General features: G+C 42.8%; 2 protein-coding genes across 2 annotated transcripts; one reads left to right on the forward strand and one right to left on the reverse strand.

Moving 5' to 3' along the window:
* Positions 1-578: 578 nt before the first annotated feature.
* Positions 579-1,490, reverse strand: LOC149279824 (transmembrane protein 171-like). Its single transcript, XM_089500819.1, has one exon. The coding sequence runs from the start codon at positions 1,488-1,490 to the stop codon at positions 579-581; it is 912 nt and encodes a 303-aa protein (XP_089356945.1).
* Positions 1,489-21,890, forward strand: LOC149279825 (glycerophosphodiester phosphodiesterase 2-like). Its single transcript, XM_089500820.1, has 8 exons — positions 1,489-1,517; positions 2,349-2,408; positions 17,810-17,960; positions 18,877-19,101; positions 19,387-19,544; positions 20,830-20,977; positions 21,184-21,266; positions 21,797-21,890. The coding sequence occupies exons 1-8, from the start codon at positions 1,489-1,491 to the stop codon at positions 21,888-21,890; spliced, it is 948 nt and encodes a 315-aa protein (XP_089356946.1).
* Positions 21,891-22,271: the final 381 nt, after the last annotated feature.

Below are 22,271 nucleotides of genomic sequence, written 5' to 3' on the forward strand. Positions count from 1 at the left end.
CTGATGAGTCAGACAAAGACTGACTCAAATCATCAGCGCCTGGTGTGATTAGGGATCACGCACCCAACTGTATTTGAATGGAAATATCTTGCCTAGAGCCGGTAACCTGGCTCCAGGGATAAAGAACACGGTGCTGACTTAGGGCAGGACTCCCCCTTTAAGGTGATGGACAGCAGAGTGGATCCAGCAGAGTGTATGGCGTATATGTATATAAACACATTGATCTCACATGTAAGAGATTTATGTTATAGATTCCGTACGATAATGTGACCTCGTACACGCGGTATATCCAACACACACACAAACGCACACAGATACTGTTTGAGGGGCAACCATGAAAAGATGTCATTTTATTTATCCGTTATTTAAGGTGGAAGTCTCACGGGGGGGAAAAAAACATTTCAACAGGCGTCATGTACGGTGCCGGCACTGACCAAAAACCCGGTCTGATTTCAGTCCTTTATCTGCAGACCTGGATATTGTCAGATGTGATGTTTTGGGTGACGCTTCCGGCTCAAACTCTGTACTGAGTCGAAATGTTAGAAAAAAAACCCCCCAATAGTTCAGTCTTTCAACGTTTAGGGTCCTGGTGCGAGCTCATAGTCACTCGACTCCGATGATTGGGAAAACGAGTAATACGATGATGATGATGATGAGCTCTCTTCAGGATCCGGCTGAGAAGGGCATATGTCCTCATATCTTGGAGGTGGCTCCGAAGGGATAGGCTCGTTGATGTATTCTATTCTCGGCCCCCATCGCCATGGAACGGTGTGTATGTCTTCCCCGTCGCTTCCGCCGGAATCACGGTCGCCCCTTTCAAACAGGACGCTGTCGTAGGAAGGAGGGTCCCTGCTCATTGGCCAATCATCTCCTCCTGCAAAAGGTGGAGGTGGGGCTGACGGGACCGTGAAGACTTCGTCACCCACACTTACAGGAAGCGGCTGATATCTGCAGGCTTCTGGGTCCTCCTCAGAGTCGCCGTCCCGACGGTTTTTACTCAGACAGATAGCCAGGCAGTAACACAAGACGATTAGTATGATTACGATTGTCTGCAGTAAGGGAGTTTCACAGACTTTAGGGGGTTTGTCTGTGTTGGATACCGGCTTGCAGGCTGGAAACACAAGTCCTGGGATACTAATCAGTACCCCGCAAGCCAGTAACAGGATCCCGAGTATTACGAACTGCACAAACTGCCGGCTTTTCCCGCAGAGGAGGCTGCTATCTGGATCCGTCGGGTCTCCTTCTAATTCCCTCCTTCTCCTCTCTCGTTGGGCAGTAAACTCTGCCATCATTAAATATGCCAGCCCTATCCCGGCAAGTACCGGGCCCGTCGCCTTGTAGGTGATACAGCTGTCGGACTGGCATGTCGCGAACCCATAGACTGAAAGTAGTGATCCGCCGCATAAGAGCGCCCAGCCAAACACAAACAGCGTGAATGTTATTCTGCTGCTTGTGCCAGGGCTAGGAGTGCCGGAGCAAGTGCGCTCCATGACGGCTGAAACGTGTACCTGTCGGGGGTCAGTCAAAGATGTTCAGGTGCAGAGACTCGCACCTATGTGCCGGCTATTGCGTGCACACGAATGAAGGCCTTTTAATCTCTGCCTATTTTGTCTTTTTAAAGTCAATTGAAAGCTCAGTTTCGCTCCCTGTCGTGGACAGGTAACTGTTATGCTCAGTACTGCTACTGCTCACAATCTGAAACAACCAGAGTGTCTGGATGCGCTTTTACAGAACATCACAGCATTGTGATGTCACAGCACTATGACATCACAGTCAGGGCAGGCTGTACCACAGTGCAAAGGCCATGGGGGTGTTCTGTCCTGCTTCCAAATACCAATACAGCTGCCGCTTTCACAAATGACAGTGTTTTATTCCACAACCCCGCCTCCTAACACGAAGTGGTTTCTTCCAAAGAGACTTTCTGCAGTCATAAGAAGTAAGGGCTTCTTTTGACGTTGCGCATGCTTCATAGAAATACTTGTGACTTGTTAATAGATGACAATGTTGAGGATATTTGGACAGAAGAATAAACACTGTTTAACGTAATAAAAGACAATTAACCCTTTAAGCACCAGACTGGTTTTTTTTGTTACCTTTCGTGACCGAGGATGTTTTGACACTTTGGCGGAGCTCGTGTTTAGCTGTAATTCTCTTCATTTAGTGAACCCATGCAAGTTTCATATATATCATATTTTTTTTCAGGACAATTGTCATCTAATTTTAAAAAAATTGATGAAAATTGAAAAAAGACCTTTTTTTTTCAAGCATCAATGTCATATGTTACAGCCTATGCCCCGGAGTATGCGGGCTGTATCCACTAAATGACTGTGGCTGCCTTATCCATACAGGTACATGGACAGGCTGCCTGCGGGAGACGGAAGCCGCAAGGGCGCCCCCTCCCACCCCCTGTAAGTTATTCAGTCACGTGTCTTTCGATGGAAAGTGAGTTAATGCAGCCAGTTAATGCAGTTCATAGGTATCCCATCCCCGCCATTGCGATAACATATAATATATAACGTGTATCCCTTCCGCTGGGGCTTCTATGATGGAGCTCTGGAAGGTAACGTCACGCTGGCGCTCCACCATAAAAGCCCCGGCGGAAGTACCGGCAGCAGCGGAGGTTGTCGCGCAGACGTCCACCGACTGCCAGAGAGGAGCATCCCCACGCACCACTACAGGGGACCTGGATATTCCTTTTTGGCAGCCGTTGGGCGTCTGGGGACATCCTCTGCTGCTGCCGGAACTTCCACTGGGGCTTCTATGATCGTCACATGACCTTCCGGTGCTCGGCCATAGAAGCTCCAGTGAAAGTGCCGTCCACCAGCAGAGGTTTATCTACATGCATCGCAAAAACGTTCACCCACTAGACACTCCCTAGTGGGAGCACGGGGGGCAAATCTGGGGGGGCTCAGAGTGGCATACCACATACCTTCCGGCTGTATTCTCTTTAATTGTCGGAATGTTGTAAATGTTGCACACGTCATGCCTCCGACGCTCTTGTGTTATCAGGCAGAACGTTCTAGAAGGGTCTCATGGAGACTCGCTGACCACGAGGTGGGGCACCTGCTGACCCCCGTCCTCCATCTCCGGGAGAAGTTGCACCCCCAGCGGTGTATTCTCTTACCTAGGTTGAGTTGGCCACGGGTAGCAGTTCCAGGGAGCGGCAGCCCCTCTTCCACAGAACTGGGGGCCAGATCACCCTATAAGCCGATCAGGCTGCCCAGGGGACCACTTCTCGTTGGGCCAGATCGGGAGATCAGATAACTCCCTGGGAAGCAGTAGATTTGTGCAAATGGACCAAAAACAATTTGGACAATTTTTTCATTTAGTTTTCTGGCAACGAATTTCGGTTCGGACTGTTAGGGATATTAATGAGACAAAATAGGCAAAACCAATATTTCGTCACACACACAAAATAACGACGCTATCAAATATTGGAGGACCACATCCACAATATGAATTTAAGGAGATACCCTATATTTTATCTCCGATCCTAAATTCTTTCAGATCGCCGAAAATTATAATTCAAATTAGATAGATATCGCCACGATAGTCAATCAAAAATATTTATTTATTGTGAATACAATTTATAAAATCTATATATGGGTCACGCAGTGCATAATATAAAACACAAAGTTCTTAAAACATGTCAAAATTGAATCAATTCAAATACAATATATTATCGATAGTTATCAATATGAATTAGTACTATATGAGTCTAACACACAATTAATTTCCAGTCCACTCAGCAACCAAAAATTGATAATAATCAGGGCAGTAATAAAAATATCACTATCTCTCTAATATTAGTTCAATTAATATAACAAATTAAAAACTAATTTAATAATGTCTACGAGTATTAGTGAAATTCCTAATAGATGCAAATGATGTCAAACTTCATCTATAGGTAAAAATACCTTTTCATTATTGTTATTATCACGGGTTATAAGCTGCAGTCTCACAAGCCGCCATATACAATAATGCAATATAGTACTTCCCAGAAACAGGGAATTCTATACGAAGAAGACAAAATTCATCTCTATTCAGAATAATAAAACAATTATAATTACCACCACTTGTTGCTGTTGTCCAACTGGTACTTGTAGAAGTTAATCCAGGTTCATTGGCAAAAAATTAAGTGGAAAAGAAAATAACTTTCTACCAGTTATATAGGTTAGAACTCAAAGTAACTCCAAGAGTGAAATATGGTGCCAGAATCTTAAGATTCCCATCCTCTGGGGTAAATTTGGTGAATAAGTCCGCCAGGGTCTGTCTGTTTCAGGGTGCGATTTTTTTTTAAGGTCCGTTTCTTTTTTTAATTATCCAAGACATAAGCTTAAAAACAGAGCTTATTATCATAGCCTCCACCTCTTGATTGGAATTCTCCAATCATAACGGTGGGTTTTACCCATTAAAATTAGGATTTCTACTCATATTTACACCGTTGTAATTTTTTAATTTACCTGTGAGAGACGCTCTGGTCTAAGAATTAACTTAAAACCATTAAATATGTGTTTGGAATTTATCCTTGGTTACCCTAATCGCCAGGTGTTACCTCCTAGATAGTAACTCAGGCCTTGGTAGTCTTACCATGTATCCCCCATTCCAAGTTACATTTCTAAAGATATGCAGCGTCTACTCCTTAACTTTCTCATGGAAGATAACATTAATTGTATCATACATACTGAAACATCTCTATACATGAATACTTCTTTGTTCTCTATTATAGAGGGAACAAGGACAAAAAGAAATCATCACTACATGATTAAGTAAAATAAAATGGCTCTGACTTCATTTTGTTTTCATGTAAAATACAGAATATGTGGAATACATGTTTTCTATCATAAAATATCTGACATAATCCCCCCTTTAGATTATGACAAAGCAAAGTCCAGTTTGCTTTAGAATGATCTAAACAAACATCAGATAGTATATTAACAACTTCAAATCATGTTGTCCGACATGGGACATGCAGGGGTATAATGCACGGGTTGGAACACTTTTGCTCCTGAAAGAGAAGTCATTAATGAAAACTTTCTATATCGATATCCACTTTAGTAATCATTTTACGAACGATGTCTCTGAAACAAAATATAAAGGAATGTGTCCTCTGGTTAAATCAGTCATTCCAGATTGCACTTCGTCCAAAAATGAAAATGTGTGGAATAGTATCGGGTCGTGCACAAACAAAAGTTCACGTTTGAATTGTTCATGACTTTGGTGCAGATTAATGGAGTGAGAGATTAATTTGGAATGCATGTTTGTGGTTACAATGGTATCATTTACCATAACCATTAAGTCTACTAGATACTCTCTTTGTCGTTCCATTTCCCGATGAATAGCATTGATTTCTCCTTTTAAGCCTCGAATTTCGTTCTCCAAAGTTTGAACAGAAACAGAGTTTGCGGCAGACATACCGGTTGCAACGACTGCACCTATGGCTGTACATACCAAGGCAACAATTAAGGCAACAAGGAATCTTTTAGCTCGATGATTCATTGTAATGGAGCTCGATACAAACGGCTTCCTGGCTTGTTCCAAAATTTCTTGAACGCGTCTTTGTGCTCTTTCAAGATGCATCTGGTACCAGGCCTTTAATTCAGGGAGCTGCATTGACGAAACATTGTACTGTTTTTCGATGGAGATCTTCGGGTCTAAGCTGACAAACACACGTTGTGTTAGGATCCTCTTTTCTGTAAGGATAAATCCAGGAGCTTCTTGGATCATAATGCCAGAAGATGGTCCAGGCTCTGCGATCGGTTCCATCCGCATCTCGTGACACAGGAGTAATACGATCCAGACGATCGTCACATCCTTCTTGGACATCTTTCAGAACTCGAATCCTTGTCTTAATCTTCAAAAAGAAGAATAGTATGAGAATACGTACTTGTAATATTACTTGACATTAAAACATAGCTATCCAATCTACCTATCGATATTGATATAGTTGCTGGATGGTATGGAAATCAACTTTATGGATATACATTATCACATAACATAACCACATGTCAAGTTGTATACGATACCACATTGTTGACTTGGATCTTCTGACTCCACACCGATGTTCAGTCTTCTAACTCAGAATCATTATCTATAATTCTTAACTGAGATCTGGGATGACAAGAACGCAATTGGTTAATATGAACCCATTTTTCAACAAAATCACCATCTTTAGGAATCTTGATCTTATAAGCTACTGGTGAAATCTTGTCAATTATGACATATGGACCCTTCCAAGAAGGTAGAAACTTCTTTTCCTTTACTTGGTTTCGTGCAAAGTTATACAGATAAACTTGGTCGGAGATTTCATATTCTTTCTTAGTAGTCTTCAGATCATAGTAGGTTTTAGCACTGATTGCTGCTTTTCCTAGATTCTTTTGTGCAAAAGCAAATGCATATTGAAGATGTTTACGTAGATTTTCAACATACTGATGGGTTGTTGCAGCGTTGATCAAATTATGATCAGATGTGCGATATAGCAAATGTTGTGGTAAAACCATCTTCCTGCCTGTCATCAATTCAAAAGGTGACATCTTAGTGGCGGTACTAGGTGTAGCTCTAATAGCCATTAGAACTAAAGGCAATTTAACATCCCAGTCCTTGCCAGATTCTTTCACATACTTTTTGAGTATATTTACTATGGACTGGTTATAACGCTCTACCCCTCCGCTAGAAGCTGCACGGTAGGCGATATGTAACTTGCGTTTCACACCTAGGATTTTCCACATTTTTGTCATCACTTCGCTTGTGAAATGACTTCCACGATCTGACTCGATTCTCTGAGGAAGGCCAAATCTGGAAAATACATGATTGATTAGTAATGCTGCACACATAGAACTAGTGTTCTCTCTGCATGGGATACATTCTACCCATTTGGTAAACATACATGTAACAGTTAACATATACTTGTTACCTCTTGAGGATCTAGTTACAGGTCCAATGAAATCGATTTGTATGTCAGACCAAGGTAGAGACATTCCTCGTTTCTGAAGTGGTGCACGATGAGTTGGAGCATGAGGTTGGAATTGCGGACAAATCAAACATCCTCGACAATAAGTTTGCACATCTCTTAGCATATGTGGCCAATAGGCATAATCACGCAATATTTCGTAGGTGATCTTATCCCCACGATGACCAGATGTAGGTGCATCATGTGCGTGTTGCAACATTAAACCTCTAAAGGTGGTAGGAACTACCCATTGTTGTATGCCATGTTTGGATGTTCTGATCAGCAATCCATCCATCAAATTGAATTGGACTTTATATCTCATTAAGATTCGCAAGTCTTCATTATCCTTACAATCATCATCAGTGATAGGATTGGCAATAGGATCTTTTATATACTCATAAAATCGACCAATAACGGGATCGTTCTTTTGACTAGTGATCAGATCCTCATTGGGAAATTCTTGACTCCATTGTGCAATATTAAGGTCCACTTCATTTCTAGCTTGCTGTCTAGTTATGGCTTCAATTTGAATTGATCCAATAAGATCATCAATGTTAAAAAGTTCTCCATTGATGGCTGCCTGTTTTGCTAATGAATCAGCCAAATCATTACCTTCTTTATCGATACTTTGTATCTTAGAATGACCTTTGGTTTTCTTCCAATAAATGGTCAAATCATGTTTGATTACCAATTCATCAATCTTACAAAACAGCTTACCATGCTTCACAGGTTTGTTGTTACTTCTCAGCATTTGGTTACGTTTCCAACTAGGCAGATATTCGACGAAGCTATTGCGCACGTAGTTAGAATCGGTTATGATAACAAATTCTTTAACACCATATTCAATTGCCATTTGAATGGCCTTATATACGGCACAAAGTTCAGCTATCTGACTGCTTTTAGGACCAATGCTGTATCCTACAGATATATTTGGATAATCACCTGTCCAGGTGATTCCAATACCTGCTACCAATTTCCGTTCATTATCAATGGTGATATGATATGAACAACCATCTATGTATACACATGATAGTAGTCGACAATATTCCTCGTCATACGCTTTATAAGGAGAAAGTAATTGTTCCTCTAGGAAATCATCTCCGGTAGAGTTATCATCCAGAGGTAGAGCAGCACAATCATGTAGATCTGCTAGTCCCTGGGCAACTACGTTCTTCTTATTTTGATTATAACGGACTTCTAACGGCCATCCCTGTAAGAATAAAGTCCATGCAGTAATTCTACTGTTAGAAAGATTACCGTCTCGTATCCTGTCGCTCTGCAAATATTGTAGAGGTTGGTGAGCAGTTTCTACAATGATCTTCTCGCCGTGGATATAGCTCCGAAAATTCTGTAATGCCCATACCGTAGACAATAAAGCTTTCTCACAGTTGTTGAATTTCACTTCAACCGGTGACAAGGTTTTGCTTGCATATGCGATGACCTTGTTCAGATTATCCTGTTTTTGATACAAAACCGCACTTATGCTTAAATTAGTAAATCCTGTTTCCAGATAGAAAGGCTTACCTCCCTCCGGATATGCCAAACAGGGTGCCTGAGTGAGTTTTCTCCTCAGCTCATCCATGGCTTTGTCCTGGGCCAGTTCCATCTTACGTCTTTCTTAAGCAGCTGTAAAAGAGGTTTTGTTAGTTCTGCATAGTTATCAATAAACTTACGGGAATAATTAATCATTCCTAGAAATGATCTTAATTCTTTGACATTGGTAGGAGTTTTGGCATTCAGAACGGCTTCAACTTTCTTCTTCTGTGGACTTAACCCTTCAGAAGTTACCTCGTGTCCAAGGAAGTTGACTTTGGTACGACACCATTGGGCTTTCTGTAATGAGAGTTTAACTCCTGCCTCTCTTAATTGAGTAAGAACATATCGGATCTCCAGAATATATTTATCAAAAGAAGTACTTTTGAGTAAAATATCATCCACATAGGCCAAGGTTCCCCTTTCAAATGCATCAGGCATAACTTTATGCATGAATACAGCAAATTCATGACCAGAATTTATGTAACCAAAAGGCATCCGGGTCCAAGTATACTGCTGTTTTCCAAATGTAAAGGCCAACTTGTATTGGTCCTCCTTGTGTACCGGAATAGTCCAGTATCCCTGGGCACAATCTACGGCCGTAAATATTTTGGATCCTTGCATTTGTACCAAGTATTGGTCTATGTAGGGTACAGGCCATCCAGACATATACACACGTTTATTTAGCTGTCTTAAATCAGCACACAAACGCCATTGACCATTAGGCTTCAGAATTCCTAGGATGGGGTTATTATACGAACTGTGCACAGAACAGATAATGCCACGGTCCTTTAAATTCCGAATGATATCCTGTAGCGCATCATAGGACGCTAAAGGTAATCTATATTGCTTGATACATACGGGTGGTAGATCGGGATCAGTCTGGATCCTAGCGACATGAAGGTTAGTAAAACCACAATCATAAGAATCTTTGGCAAAGATCTCTTGGAACTCCATTAGAATTTCCCTTAGCTGTTGACGTTCACTGTCATTAGAGCAAGCATCAGCCATGGATATCTGTTCTTCCACCCTTTCCTGAAATCCAGGAAAAACTTTAGGTTGACCTATTTCAAAGGATTCCTCAAGTTTAGAGGTTAGGTCCTCTCCAGGTGGATTAATTTTCTTTTGGTCATGATATTCTTGTTCATCAATTAGGTGGTCAAAGATGATGGAGGATTCTTCAATCCTGCACGAACCTTCACCTATATTGAAAGGATAAACAGATTGGATAGTAAATAAACCTTCTGGAATAGAATTAAACGTTTGTTCCACTATTTGTTCTTCTGTCAAGTATTCTTCAGGAATGAGACCTATTACATGATTTTGAAATCCAAAAGTATAATATTCTGAATCCAATGCCAAACCTACAACAGTACCTTTGGATAAGGTAATATTATGAGGTGCAATGTTGTTTATAACAACATAAATAGGGTTTCCATGAATATTTACCATTGGTGTAGGTGTTACCATGATACCTAGCTGTTGCATCCGGTTGGATAAGCAGATAAATGCATTGAGATTTCTCAATCTCTGGCCTTTCTTAATCTGTATGGGTAGAAGAGAGTTACTACTCCCTTGTGGAATGGTTACATCTTCAGGTACTTGAACACTGACTGCATATGGCAATAACTGTGCCGATTTCAGTGCTTCATCTTCATCCTGAAATTCACAAGGATCGCCTTTTAACCTGGTCCAAAGATTAGAATTAATCAGATCCAGATGGATAGCAAAGCGATGTATGACATCATTTCCTACATAAATCTGGTAACGAGGTTCGTCCAACACCAGAAACAAATGTTTGGCTGTCTTATTTCCGATAGAAATGGATAACAAACATTTTGCAATAATATTATGGCTATCCGATTCGCCGTCCAGATTATGGATCCACCTGTCTTGGGGAGAAAGATACCGGATCATTTTAGGATTAGCGATCTGTTTTAACAGACTTTTGCTGATATAGCTGTTTTCGATCTCCAAGTTCCACTTGGCATTCTTACTTCTCCCTAAATCATTCACTTGAACAGGAAAAAATAAATTGTTATTAACCCTTTCAATTTTATCAAGGAATTGAACATGACCTGCTGATTCCACAGATTCCACATAATCCCTGTGAAGAGAAATGGTTAAAATATCGCCTTCCAGAGAGACATTTCGGATCCTTTCCGGTTGAACTTTTATGGAATGATCATCTGCAGGGGAAATAAAATCGTTAACCTGCAAAACAGTAACATCAGATGACTGACTATTCCTAAAATGAATTTCAATTGAGTCCGGCCTTTCCTCAATCACATGGCAATTACGCCTGGATTGCTGATGAGACTTATCATATGGAATGGGTACTTTGGTTTGTGACCATACAATCCCATTCACACAATCTATGATTACATTAAGTCTTCTGAGTAGATCTATACCCAAAATCAATCGGTCATAGGGGAGATTTACCACTATTACCGGGTGTCTCAAGGTCTTATTACCTATGGTAAACTTTAACCAGGTAGAACCTACGACATGAAGGGAATTACCTCCAACACTCAGCAGAGTATTTGGAAAATCTCTTAGCTTTGGCTTTTCCGCTGCTAAATCCATTACCTTCTGAAAGTACACATTTGACAATATAGTTGCCTGTGACCCAGTGTCAATTAACCCCATGAAGGGATGTGGTAATGAATCCTGTACATTTACAGAGACATAATATCTTCCTTCATATTCTTCTAGTTCACATAAGAACTTAGAATGTGTCAGCATATCACTTGTCTTCCATACGTTACCTGTCACGGCAGTAGTTCCAACCTGTACTGATGTGTGCACATCCTTACCCACTAGTTCTTCTTTCTCAGGAATGTCTTGAGCATTCAAGCTGTTACTAGCGGTCGGCATCTCATCGGTTAACTCCTTCAGAGTCGGCTCCTGGGAACTAGGTGCTTTTAAAGACAAGTTAGCTTGCGGACTCATTTGGTCTGGCTGCAATATAGAAGATAAAGTTACAGACACGTCCCCCCTAGCCAAAAGTGGAGGGACCACATAGGTTTTACCATCATTATTAACACAATCATTTGATAGATGATGAGGATCTGGAAGTAAAACAGGGTTAGGAATTATATCATCTGATAACCATCCCTGCATTGCCACATCGGCTTTAACTTCGTTATGATCTATTGCGGGGGAGCTGGCATTGTGGCAGGACCTGCCCCTAAAAAAGGATTGGTGGTCACTGTAGCCATAGTTTGACTAAATTTAGTCATTTGCTCCGTTAACAATTTGATTTGGTCACTCATTTGATTGACATGATGACGTAAATTGTTTTTCCCATTCCTGTACTGCCTATTAGGTTTGGAGTTATTTGGCTGAGGCTGTTGGGAGTTATCAGACTCAGACTGACTGGATCTGTCCCTATTAGTCCTGTAAAATTTCCTCCTTGCCTGAGGGTTTTTCTTCCACTGGGAATTACCCTTCCTCCACTGTGGATTCTTTTTGGCAGTAGGACTTTGTCCTTTGTTATCCTGGGATTCCACATTAGGAGTTTTAGGCCTGACAACAGGTGAGGCTGTAGCCGATTCCTGTTTCTGAGGTTTTGGGGATTTAACCACCTCAGCATAGCTTCTCTTTTTCTGAGATTCTAATCCCAGATGGGCTTGGGTTTCTGCCACCTCTTGTCCATGAAATTTCTGACTCTTTTTATCAGGCAAATCATCATTGGCATGCAGTACTGTATACAGCGTCATGCATTCATTAACAAGCCAGTCTAATGAGCAATCGCTATCATAATCTCTAGCAAGATTTGTCCGAATTGGAGAAGGCATTGCATAGAAGAAAAGATCACGGAATTCTCGAGAATCATATCTGGGTTTACGTTCTGTAAGAGAATAAGCGTTCTTGAGAACAGTTAAAAACTCTCTAGGACTTTGGTGAGGCCTACATTTCAGATTATACACAGCCTTCTTAGCAGCGGAGACAGTTTTATACTGTCCAAACTCAATCTTAATCTCATATTTCATTTTAGACCAAGATAGGGTTCGCATACTTTGTAAACCTTCAAAGTAATGTCTGTGATGACTTGAAAAAGTCCACGACACATAGTGTTTCTTGTTGGAATCATCATCCATCCCCAAAAACTGCATTGCCCTTTCAAATGATTCTAAATGATCAGCAATATTAGCTGTGCCTTTTCTAGAAAATTCAGCAACAGTCTCCTTAAGGAATTTAATTACCTTAGGGGCATCATAGACAGGTACGGGTAATTTCTTAGTACCCTTTACTGCTCCTTTAAAGTTACGGGAGCGCCCGTCTGATCTGTGTGTTCTGGCCGTATTGGCACCTTGTAACATCACAGAGGGTTCACCTGAAACATGACCTTCTGAATAAACGGAAGATTCACTATCACTTTTATCACTCTCCTGATTCTCATCAGAGTCAGAGGAATCGCGTGTATCAGAACATTTAATCTTCTGATTCCGCTGTGATTGGACAGAAACCACCTGGTTAACCTGTTCTTGTAGAGTTTGTAATTGCTTACTTAAACTCAGAACAGTAGACTCTGTTACGGTGGTGTGGGTTTTAACCCCTTCATCACCTTCACCATACAAAGATAGCTTAGGCATTTGCACACTATCCTGTTTAGACAATTGGACTTGGAGTTCTCGTATCTCCCTATGACAATTATCCAGATCATAGCGACAATCCGTTTCCCTGCTCTTAGCATCAAAGTACTGGCCATGAAGTGCCAAATGCTTATCAGTCAAATCATCAAACTTTAGTCTCAACTGTTTGTACTCCGCCTGGGTATCATTTAACTGATCCAGGGCTGCTTTGGGAACTTGCAATTCTTTTTGGAGATTAGACACTTCTTTTTCTCTAGTTTCACGATCTCGCAACAACTGAGAAGCCAATACAAGAAAATAGGGCCAGGATGAAAAGATTAACCCTTCTCTCTCCTTCAAATCAGATGTTTGAACAATAGCATTCAATTTTCCGACAAAGGGTGATCCTTCAGACCATTCATTTATTAGGGTCATTTGTACTTCACCCTTAAGGGATTGGAGCCGCTCTCCATAATTCTCTTTGATTTTCATATTTTTATGATAATCTCTCATAATATCCTGTTTAATGTTATTAACATGTACCAGCAGTTGTGCTTTAGACAGCAAAACATCTTCACCAGAAGTAGCACTCGATTTGCTGGACACAAACATGTTTTATGCACTGATCAGTATGCAATACACAGTACCAAAAATATACCGTATTTGCTCGATTAGAAGACGAGGTTTTTTTCAGAGCAAATGCTCTGAAAAATACCCCTCGTCTTCTAATCTGGGTCGTCTTCTAATCAGACCTCAAATAGAGGTCTGATTAGGAGACTAAGATCCAGATCCCCCGCACCGCTGCAGGGGACCTGGATCCTCCTGTCTCACCCGACTCCCCCCCCCCCATCACACACACACTTACCGGTGCTTCCTGCTGTGTTGCCGGGGCAGCGGGTTGACGTCTACGCGATCCGCGTAGACAACGTCCGCTGCAGCCGGAAGGAGGTGTGGCTAGCAGCGGGGGTTGTCTGCGTCCGTCGCATAGACCTTCCCCGACTGTCAGAGATCAGAGTTCCCCGCACCGGTGCGGGGAACTCTGATCTCTGACAGCCGGGGAAAGTATACGCGACGGACGCATACAAACCCCCGCTGCTAGCCACACCTCCTTCTGGCTGCAGCAGAAGGCGACGTCAACCCGCTGCCCCGGCTGGAAGCACCGGTAAGAGAGGGGGGAGAGCGGGGGAAGGGGGGGGGGGGAGAGTGTGTGTGTGTGTGTTAGTTAGTTAGTTAAATGGGGGTATAGGGTGTGTGTGTTAAATGGGGGCATAGGGCATTTCTGGAGTGGCGTTAAGGGGGCATTTAATAGAGCACTCTGCCTCCTGAAATGCCTTATACCTCCCTATATGCCACTCTGCCCCATAATATGCCTTTTAACCCCCTAAATGGCAGAGTGGCATATAGTGGTATAAGGCATTTCTGGAGGCAGAGTGCTCTATACAATGCCTTTTAACTCCCTTAATGCCACTCTGCCTCCTGAAATGCCTTATACCTCCCTATATGCCACTCTGCCCCATAATATGCATTTTAACCCCCTAAATGCCAGAATGGGATATAGGGGTATAAGGCATTTCTGGAGGCAGAGTGGCACATAGGGGGTCAAAAGGCATACCATGGGGCACAGTGGCATATAGAGGGTTAAAAGGCATATCATGGGCCACAGTGCCATATTGGAGTGGCAAGCCTGGGGGCAGATGTGCGTAACTGGGGGACAGGTTGGAAAATACAAGAAATAAAAACAAAAAAAATCTTTTTCTCAATCATAGCTTTTATTAAAAAAAATAGTTTACATGAATTAACATTTACTGGTAAAACTTTTTTCCTTTGGGGTCGTCTTATATTCAGGCTTTTTCTTTTTTTCCTAAGTTAATATTCAGATTTTGGGGGGTCGTCTTATAATCAGGGTCGTCTTATAATCGAGCAAATACGGTACTATGTGAAACAACAGAAAACTACCGTATATCAAGAATTGGAACTATTATTTTACGTGAAATATCTCAGCAGTGCCTCCAATTATGTTAGGGATATTAATGAGACAAAATAGGCAGAACCAATATTTCGTCACACACACAAAATAACGACGCTATCAAATATTGTAGTACCACATCCACAATATGAATTTAAGGAGATACCCTATATTTTATCTCCGATCCTAAATTCTTTCAGATCGCCGAAAATTATAATTCAAATTAGATAGATATCGCCACGATAGTCAATCAAAAATATTTATTTATTGTGAATACAATTTATAAAATCTATATATGGGTCACGCAGTGCATAATATAAAACACAAAGTTCTTAAAACATGTCAAAATTGAATCAATTCAAATACAATATATTATCGATAGTTATCAATATGAATTAGTACTATATGAGTCTAACACACAATTAATTTCCAGTCCACTCAGCAACCAAAAATTTATAATAATCAGGGCAGTAATAAAAATATCACTATCTCTCTAATATTAGTTCAATTAATATAACAAATTAAAAACTAATTTAATAATGTCTACGAGTATTAGTGAAATTCCTAATAGATGCAAATGATGTCAAACTTCATCTATAGGTAAAAATACCTTTTCATTATTGTTATTATCACGGGTTATAAGCTGCAGTCTCACAAGCCGCCATATACAATAATGCAATATAGTACTTCCCAGAAACAGGGAATTCTATACGAAGAAGACAAAATTCATCTCTATTCAGAATAATAAAACAATTATAATTACCACCACTTGTTGCTGTTGTCCAACTGGTACTTGTAGAAGTTAATCCAGGTTCATTGGCAAAAAATTAAGTGGAAAAGAAAATAACTTTCTACCAGTTATATAGGTTAGAACTCAAAGTAACTCCAAGAGTGAAATATGGTGCCAGAATCTTAAGATTCCCATCCTCTGGGGTAAATTTGGTGAATAAGTCCGCCAGGGTCTGTCCATTTCAGGGTGCGATCTTTTTTTTCTCTCTCTTTTTTCCTCCCTTTTTTATTAAAGACATCAGCTTTTAAAAACAGGGCTCATTATCATAGCCTCCACCTTTTGGTAGGAATTCTCCAATCATAACGGTGGGTTTTGTGGGACGTGCTGCTTGGTGAAGTTGACTGGTCTGGGGCACTATGTGGTTTCTAGTAATGCCGCTGCTTCGAGTCCCGCGCCAGTTCTAAAGTCAGATAGAGCAGTGGCATGAAGTGAGAGTGGAGTGAAACTATATTCACTGAAATGTGTTTAATGCTGGTAAATCCCGTAGATTCCTTTTTTTTTCTCATGTTTTCTTTAAATGTTTTGTTTCTACAAAAGGAGGTCTTTAAAAAAAAAAAAACATCCATTACTGACGATCGTGCCCTAAAAATACACGTTTGTGTGGGCGGCTCGCTCTATAACAGCCGCAGCGAGCGAGATCTATACGAAACCGCGGCTTGGCCAGCTTCTCAGCGTTTCCACGTTGATGTTTTCTCTGCGTGATCCCATTGTACGGCGCTGCGGAATATGGCGGTGCTATATCACTCAATTATTGCAGAATAGCTAATGATTCCTCTTTGCTGGTGAATCTCCTTAACATATTGCTTGAAAATGTCACAGTTTTGTTGTGTTTTGGCACCAAATGCTTCTGCTTTCTACTTTACTGAGAGGGTGGGAGATAAGTGGAACGGCTTCCCAGCAGAGTTGGTGCAGGAAATCAAATTTCATTACATTCTTTAAGGCAAAAAATATATACCCCCCCAGCGCTGTATGCAGTTATACATTTTGTATCTCATTTTGCCCCAATAATCTCCCTTTATCTGCAGACCTGGAGCCGCCGTTGCTGTCAGTCATGTGATATTTTGGGTGCCTTTTCCGGCTCAAACCCCACACTGAGCTGACGCTTTATGGCGATGCTAATGAAGTCCGTTCCTCCATAGACTTTCATTAGTTAGAGAGTCTAGCTGGGTGATTAAGACTGAGCCATTCTCTTGTTCCCCACAGGCAGTATGATAAAGAGTCGGGGGGGGTTAGTAGATCGGGGATCAGATAACAGAGCGATAATCATAGAAACGGCTGATATGCAGCTGCCTTAAAACATTATATTATGGGGTAAAAAACTATAACTGGGGTAAAAAAACAAAACAGAGCGAGATTTCTGAAAATGTGTTTTTTTATCTGATACGGGGAATAAAGCTATGATGATTCTGATGGATATTGAAATACTCGGTTTAACCCCAAACCTCTGAGAGGAGTCCCCGGGTCGGATATTTCCACCCCGAGTATTTCTGGATAGACCGCGTTTAATTATCCGCCACCAGTTAAGGATATAAAAAGATTTGGGTTCTATAAATGTTTTTGCCTCCTGCAATTTAGGATAAAAGAGGAAACTTTGTATATTCTTAGATTAAAAAAAAACACATTTCTGCGTCTGCTTACGGTGCAAATCTTACTGTAATATAAATCTAATAATAAATAATATTTATTTTCATCATTGTTTGCGTTTAACTGCCCCAGACGCTGCCCCTCCCCCTCGGGGGGGGACCTTTATGGGCTCCTAAAATTCTAAAGCATTTTACTGGTCAAGGTCGCAGGAGTTTAATTAGATTCACTTGCAGCTGCCCTCAGATTCCTGTCATCGATTGGCTGTTTAAATTCACTCACTGTATTAGCCTCTACCACTTCCCCTGGGAGTCTGTTCCACACATCTACCATAAAGCTTATACCTCTTATGCTTTACTCTTCAGGAATACAATGTAACAAGCTTTCTTGTGAATGTTTTCCTCTCCCTTCAGCCTTGATGGAGTGCCGTTTCTGATGCACGACCGCACTTTGAAGAGAACGACCGATGTACAAGACGTCTACCCCGACTTGGCCGAGGTCAACGCTGCCACGTTATCCTGGGACAAGCTTTCGCGGCTCAATGCCGGCAGCTGGTTCCTGAAGGTACTGGGTTTTTGCGTCTGTCTTGTTGCCATCCGGCGGCTTTTATCGTCGCTGTAATATTCGGATCTGTCATCATAAGAATGACTGTATAGATCAAAAACTGGCGCTAGAAAATGTTACTGATCGAATGACACGGATGGCCTCTGGAATCAGCCGTTGGTGGCCCTGCAGAGTTTTTCCCCGAGCGCCTCTGCTTTCAGACTGTCATTGGCCGAGGAGGGTCCAGCCTCCCACCAACCACTGAGTTGAGAGAGGGATTCCTTGAGCAAGATGCACAGATCAAATGTCCCATGATCCCTCAGTGCGGACTGTATCGGAATTCTCCCGTCACCCCGAGCAGGAAGTTGGAAGCCGCTTCCTGTTCTCTCCGTCCCCTCAGCCTGAGCAGGAAGTTGGAAGCCCCTTCCTGTTCTCTCCCTCCCGTCAGCCCGAGCAGGAAGTTGTAAGCCGCTTCCTGTTCTCTCCCTCTCGTCAGCCCGAGCAGGAAGTTGTAAGCCGCTTTCTGTTCTCTCCATCCCGTCAGCCCAAGCAGGAAGTTGGAAGCCCCTTCCTGTTCTCTCCCTCCCGTCAGCCCAAGCAGGAAGTTGTAAGCTGCTTCCTGTTCTCTCCGTCCCGTCAGCCCGAGAAGGAAGTTGGAAGCCGCTTCCTGTTCTCTCCCCTAGCGCTAGAGATTGTTTCCAGCCGCGCAGGTCCCTCCGTAACGCTATTATCACAGATATCACAGGGTGCGGGGCGATTTACATCCTGTGATGGGGCAGCAAGATGGCGGCTCCTGCATACAGGAAAATGAGGAGCATTCCGCCACTTGCTTTTGGGGAACCCAGGCGTCAGACAGATGTGTTAAATTGTTAGCCATGCGCGAGGAACCTCATGGGGACGATATAAATGACCTCTCCTGTTCCTCCCTACTTTCCAGAACAAGCCTTTTTCCAACGTGGCGTCTCTGACACCGGAAGATCGGAAAAGAGCGTTAAACCAGTCGATTTACAAACTGAGCGATTTTCTGGAACTGGCTCATTGGAATAATAAGAGTGTTGTGTTCGACCTCTACCGGCCCCCAGACGGCCATCCCTACAGCGATTCCTGGACTGGCCAGATCGTGAAGGTCATCCTCAACGAGACGTCCATTGATCCTCGGCTGGTACAAGAGTTTTTTTTTGCTATTATCTGCACTCATTTTAACCCCTTAATCACTGGTCTCGTCTTAGATTCAGGAGCCGTATGTCTATCCCACGCATGTTTAATACCCTCACTGTATAACCCTCTACCACCTCTGCTGGGAAGCTGTTCCCCGTATCTACAACACTTTCAGTTTCTCCTCCGTCAGGGATGTCATTGGGATTAAATAATAAGGAAATAACGTAATCAAAAAAAAAGGGAGCATCGGGGAAACCCTGCGTTCCGACTGATTATTTGTGTATTTCAGGTCTGTTGGTTAACCAATGATGTGACGTTAGATGTCCAATCCATGTCACCCGAGTTTCAGAAGACCCTGGGGGGCAAGGCACCCGTCAAAAGGCTCGTAGCCAATCGCGTTGTGAAACTCAACCTTCCATACAACGAAATGTCCTCTGACGATATCAGGTAAAAAAAAAAAAAACACGTTTGGTGGGGGGCTTTTTGCCAAGATTTGGTTAAATTGGAGGAAAATTTATGAATTTTTACAACTTAAAATGTAGTAGAATTATCCGAGCGAGTCGATGAAATGAGTAGGAAGGTCTGATGTCATTTGTAACGTCTCAAGGATGATGGATCACTAAGACGTTGACCAGGGGAGGGCTGGCAGCCTAAGGCCTGGGGGGGCAAGTCAAGTGAAGTGGCTCCGCCCCCTCGCACTCACCTTTCACCCCTCACGCTGCTCCCATCACTATGCGGCCATCAGACTGCTGGAAAACTGATCTAAACGGCCGCTGGGTGCTGATGCCGCCGGCCGGAGCTACTTTAATCCTTTTTTTTATTTATTTAATATGCCGGATCGGCTTGCCATATTAAAAATAAATAAATAAAGTATTAAAGTAGCGCCGGCCGGCAGCATCAGCACCCAGCGGCCGTTTAGATTCGATTTCCAACAATCTGATGGCCGCATAGTGATGGGAGCAGCGTGAGGGGTGAAAGGTCAGTGCGAGGGGGCGGAGCTTTCACCCCTCACGCTGCTCCCATCACTTGGCGGCCATCGCATACGGCCGCTGGGTGCTGATGCCGCCGGCCGGATCTGCTTTAATACTATTTTTTTTTTCCATTTAATAGCCGATCCGGCTTGCCATATTCAATTTTAAAAAAAAGTATTAAAGTAGCGCCGGCCGGCGGCATCAGCACCCAGCGGCTGTTTAGATTAGATTTCGGGCGGCCTGCCCCCCTGCCCCCCGGCCCAGCCCGCCCCTGACGTTGACTCAACTTCTTAGTTTTGGGACAGCCCATCTAAAAAATATTTGAATTTGCAGCTTCTTTAAAACGAATCTCCCAGCATTTTTTTTACTCCTACTAGAATCAAATTAAAAATATGTTTTCCAAAATATTGCTGTTTTCCGTTAAACTAATTGTAGTTTTTGCCCCATAATATGTTTTCAGGCAGCTGACCCCAGATCTACTTGACAAAGACCCTGACTCCTTATCATACTGCCTGTGGGAAACAATAGAATGCCTCGGTCTCATTACATTTCTGGGGATTCTGACATTTAGTTTTTTTTGGAAAGTGCAGACGTGAAAAGCTCCAGAATTGCTCCCCTGTTGTGTTGTAGAGACAGCCCTGGCACAGACAAGATTTTTTTCCCCTTGATTCTGTCCCTTTAAATCTGTTTGGCCAATCAGGGCCTTTCCAGGGTTCCCTTTAATAGTTTGCACAGAATTAACGCTCCATATTGTGACGCAGGACGTACGCCGCTGCCAATATATCCACCAATCTGTACGTGGTCAGCGAGCCGTGGCTGTTCTCTCTGGCGTGGTGCTCTGGAGCTTACTCCGTGACCACGAATGATGTGCTGGCCCTGAAACGGATGGATCGGCCGTTATTTCTCATGGTGAGTAACAACAAGTGAGCTGTCACAGTATGGATCGCTAACTGAGATAAGTTTTACTTTACTGAGAGGGTGGTAGATACGTGGAACAGCCTCCCAGCAGAAGTGATGGAGGCTAATACCGTGAGGGGATTTTTTAACATGCATGGGGCCGGCGCCTGACAGTAATTTCCACGTTTCTATGATGTGTTTGCCGTATTGTTTTTCAGACTCCGGCGGAATACCGCTTAATGTGGATTCTCACAGATTCCGTTTCCGCGCTGCTGATCGCGCTGATCTTTCTTCTGCATTGGTGAGTCCGACGAGCGCCATCTAGAGGAGGCCCCGGGAATGGCTGCGTTTTGGTGGAATATGGACCGGCAGCATTTATTATCCTGACTACAAGTCCCATGTTTAGGGTGATAAATGCTATTTACCTACACTGCCTCTGGAATTGGGGTCCAGGGCCACTAACGGGAATCTTGGGGCCCTATATAAATCCTGCCTCCCATTCTATGCTCCTCCCACCACCCCATATTCCATTCGCTGCCCGGCCCCATTCTCCTCCCACTATCCTGCCCTATTGTTGATAGGAGCAACAAGGACTTAATGCCCAATAAGGGGCCACCTGGGCCCTAAAGCCTGCCAGGACCCAGACACCAGTAGCGGGCCACAATGACCAATGAGGGAGGTTGGCCCCCCGGCTAGCCAGGGCCCATATAGGGGTAGTCATTGTACCCCTGTGATGGCAGCTCCCTGTGTATATATATATACTTATATATACTGATATCCTCGCCGTTATGTATGCAGCGTCTATACCCCCTTATCTGCTTCTACTTCCAGCACCATGGACAGGGGTGAGCCACGGAGGGCGCCCACTCATGGTCAGGAGAGAAAAAGTAGCCACAACCCTCCCGTAATACGCTCCTGCTCGTAGCCGGAAGAGATAGAACGACAGAATAAGAAGATGCCCGGCATTATTCCGTTTGCAACACCCGACTCCTTTTTTCCTCCTTAATAATCAGCATAAAGCGTGAGGCTGTTGGGGAGAGCGTTTTCGGCACCAAAATGGAATTTGCTGACACGTCGGAAATATTATCCCATAATCTCATTAGCATTCCTTCCATTAACCATTTCACGCATTACCCAGTGAAAATTACCCAAAACCCGCCAAAATAACGGCGAATGTCTCAGATTCTCCAAAGGGGTCGATTAAACGCTGCCGTGACATTATATTTCTCGCTTTCCAGTTGGCGGAGGGATACGTTGTCGAAACAAAAGTATAACTCAAAGCTTTGGCACTAAAGGGGTTAATATC

This window comes from Sceloporus occidentalis, unplaced genomic scaffold, assembly GCF_023333645.1.
Source record: "Sceloporus occidentalis isolate IW3139 unplaced genomic scaffold, rSceOcc1.0.p SCAF_160, whole genome shotgun sequence".
Classification (NCBI taxonomy): domain Eukaryota; kingdom Metazoa; phylum Chordata; class Lepidosauria; order Squamata; family Phrynosomatidae; genus Sceloporus; species Sceloporus occidentalis.

Coding starts and splice junctions, on each gene's coding strand:
- LOC149279825 (XM_089500820.1), top strand. CDS start 1,489: ATGACGGCTGAAACGTGTACCTGTCGGGG. Junction 19,545..20,829: donor ATGTCCTCTGACGATATCAG/GTAAAAAAAAAA, acceptor ATTGTGACGCAG/GACGTACGCCGCTGCCAATA. Junction 21,267..21,796: donor CTGATCTTTCTTCTGCATTG/GTGAGTCCGACG, acceptor TTCTACTTCCAG/CACCATGGACAGGGGTGAGC.
- LOC149279824 (XM_089500819.1), bottom strand. CDS start 1,490: ATGGAGCGCACTTGCTCCGGCACTCCTAGCCCTGGCACAAGCAGCAGA.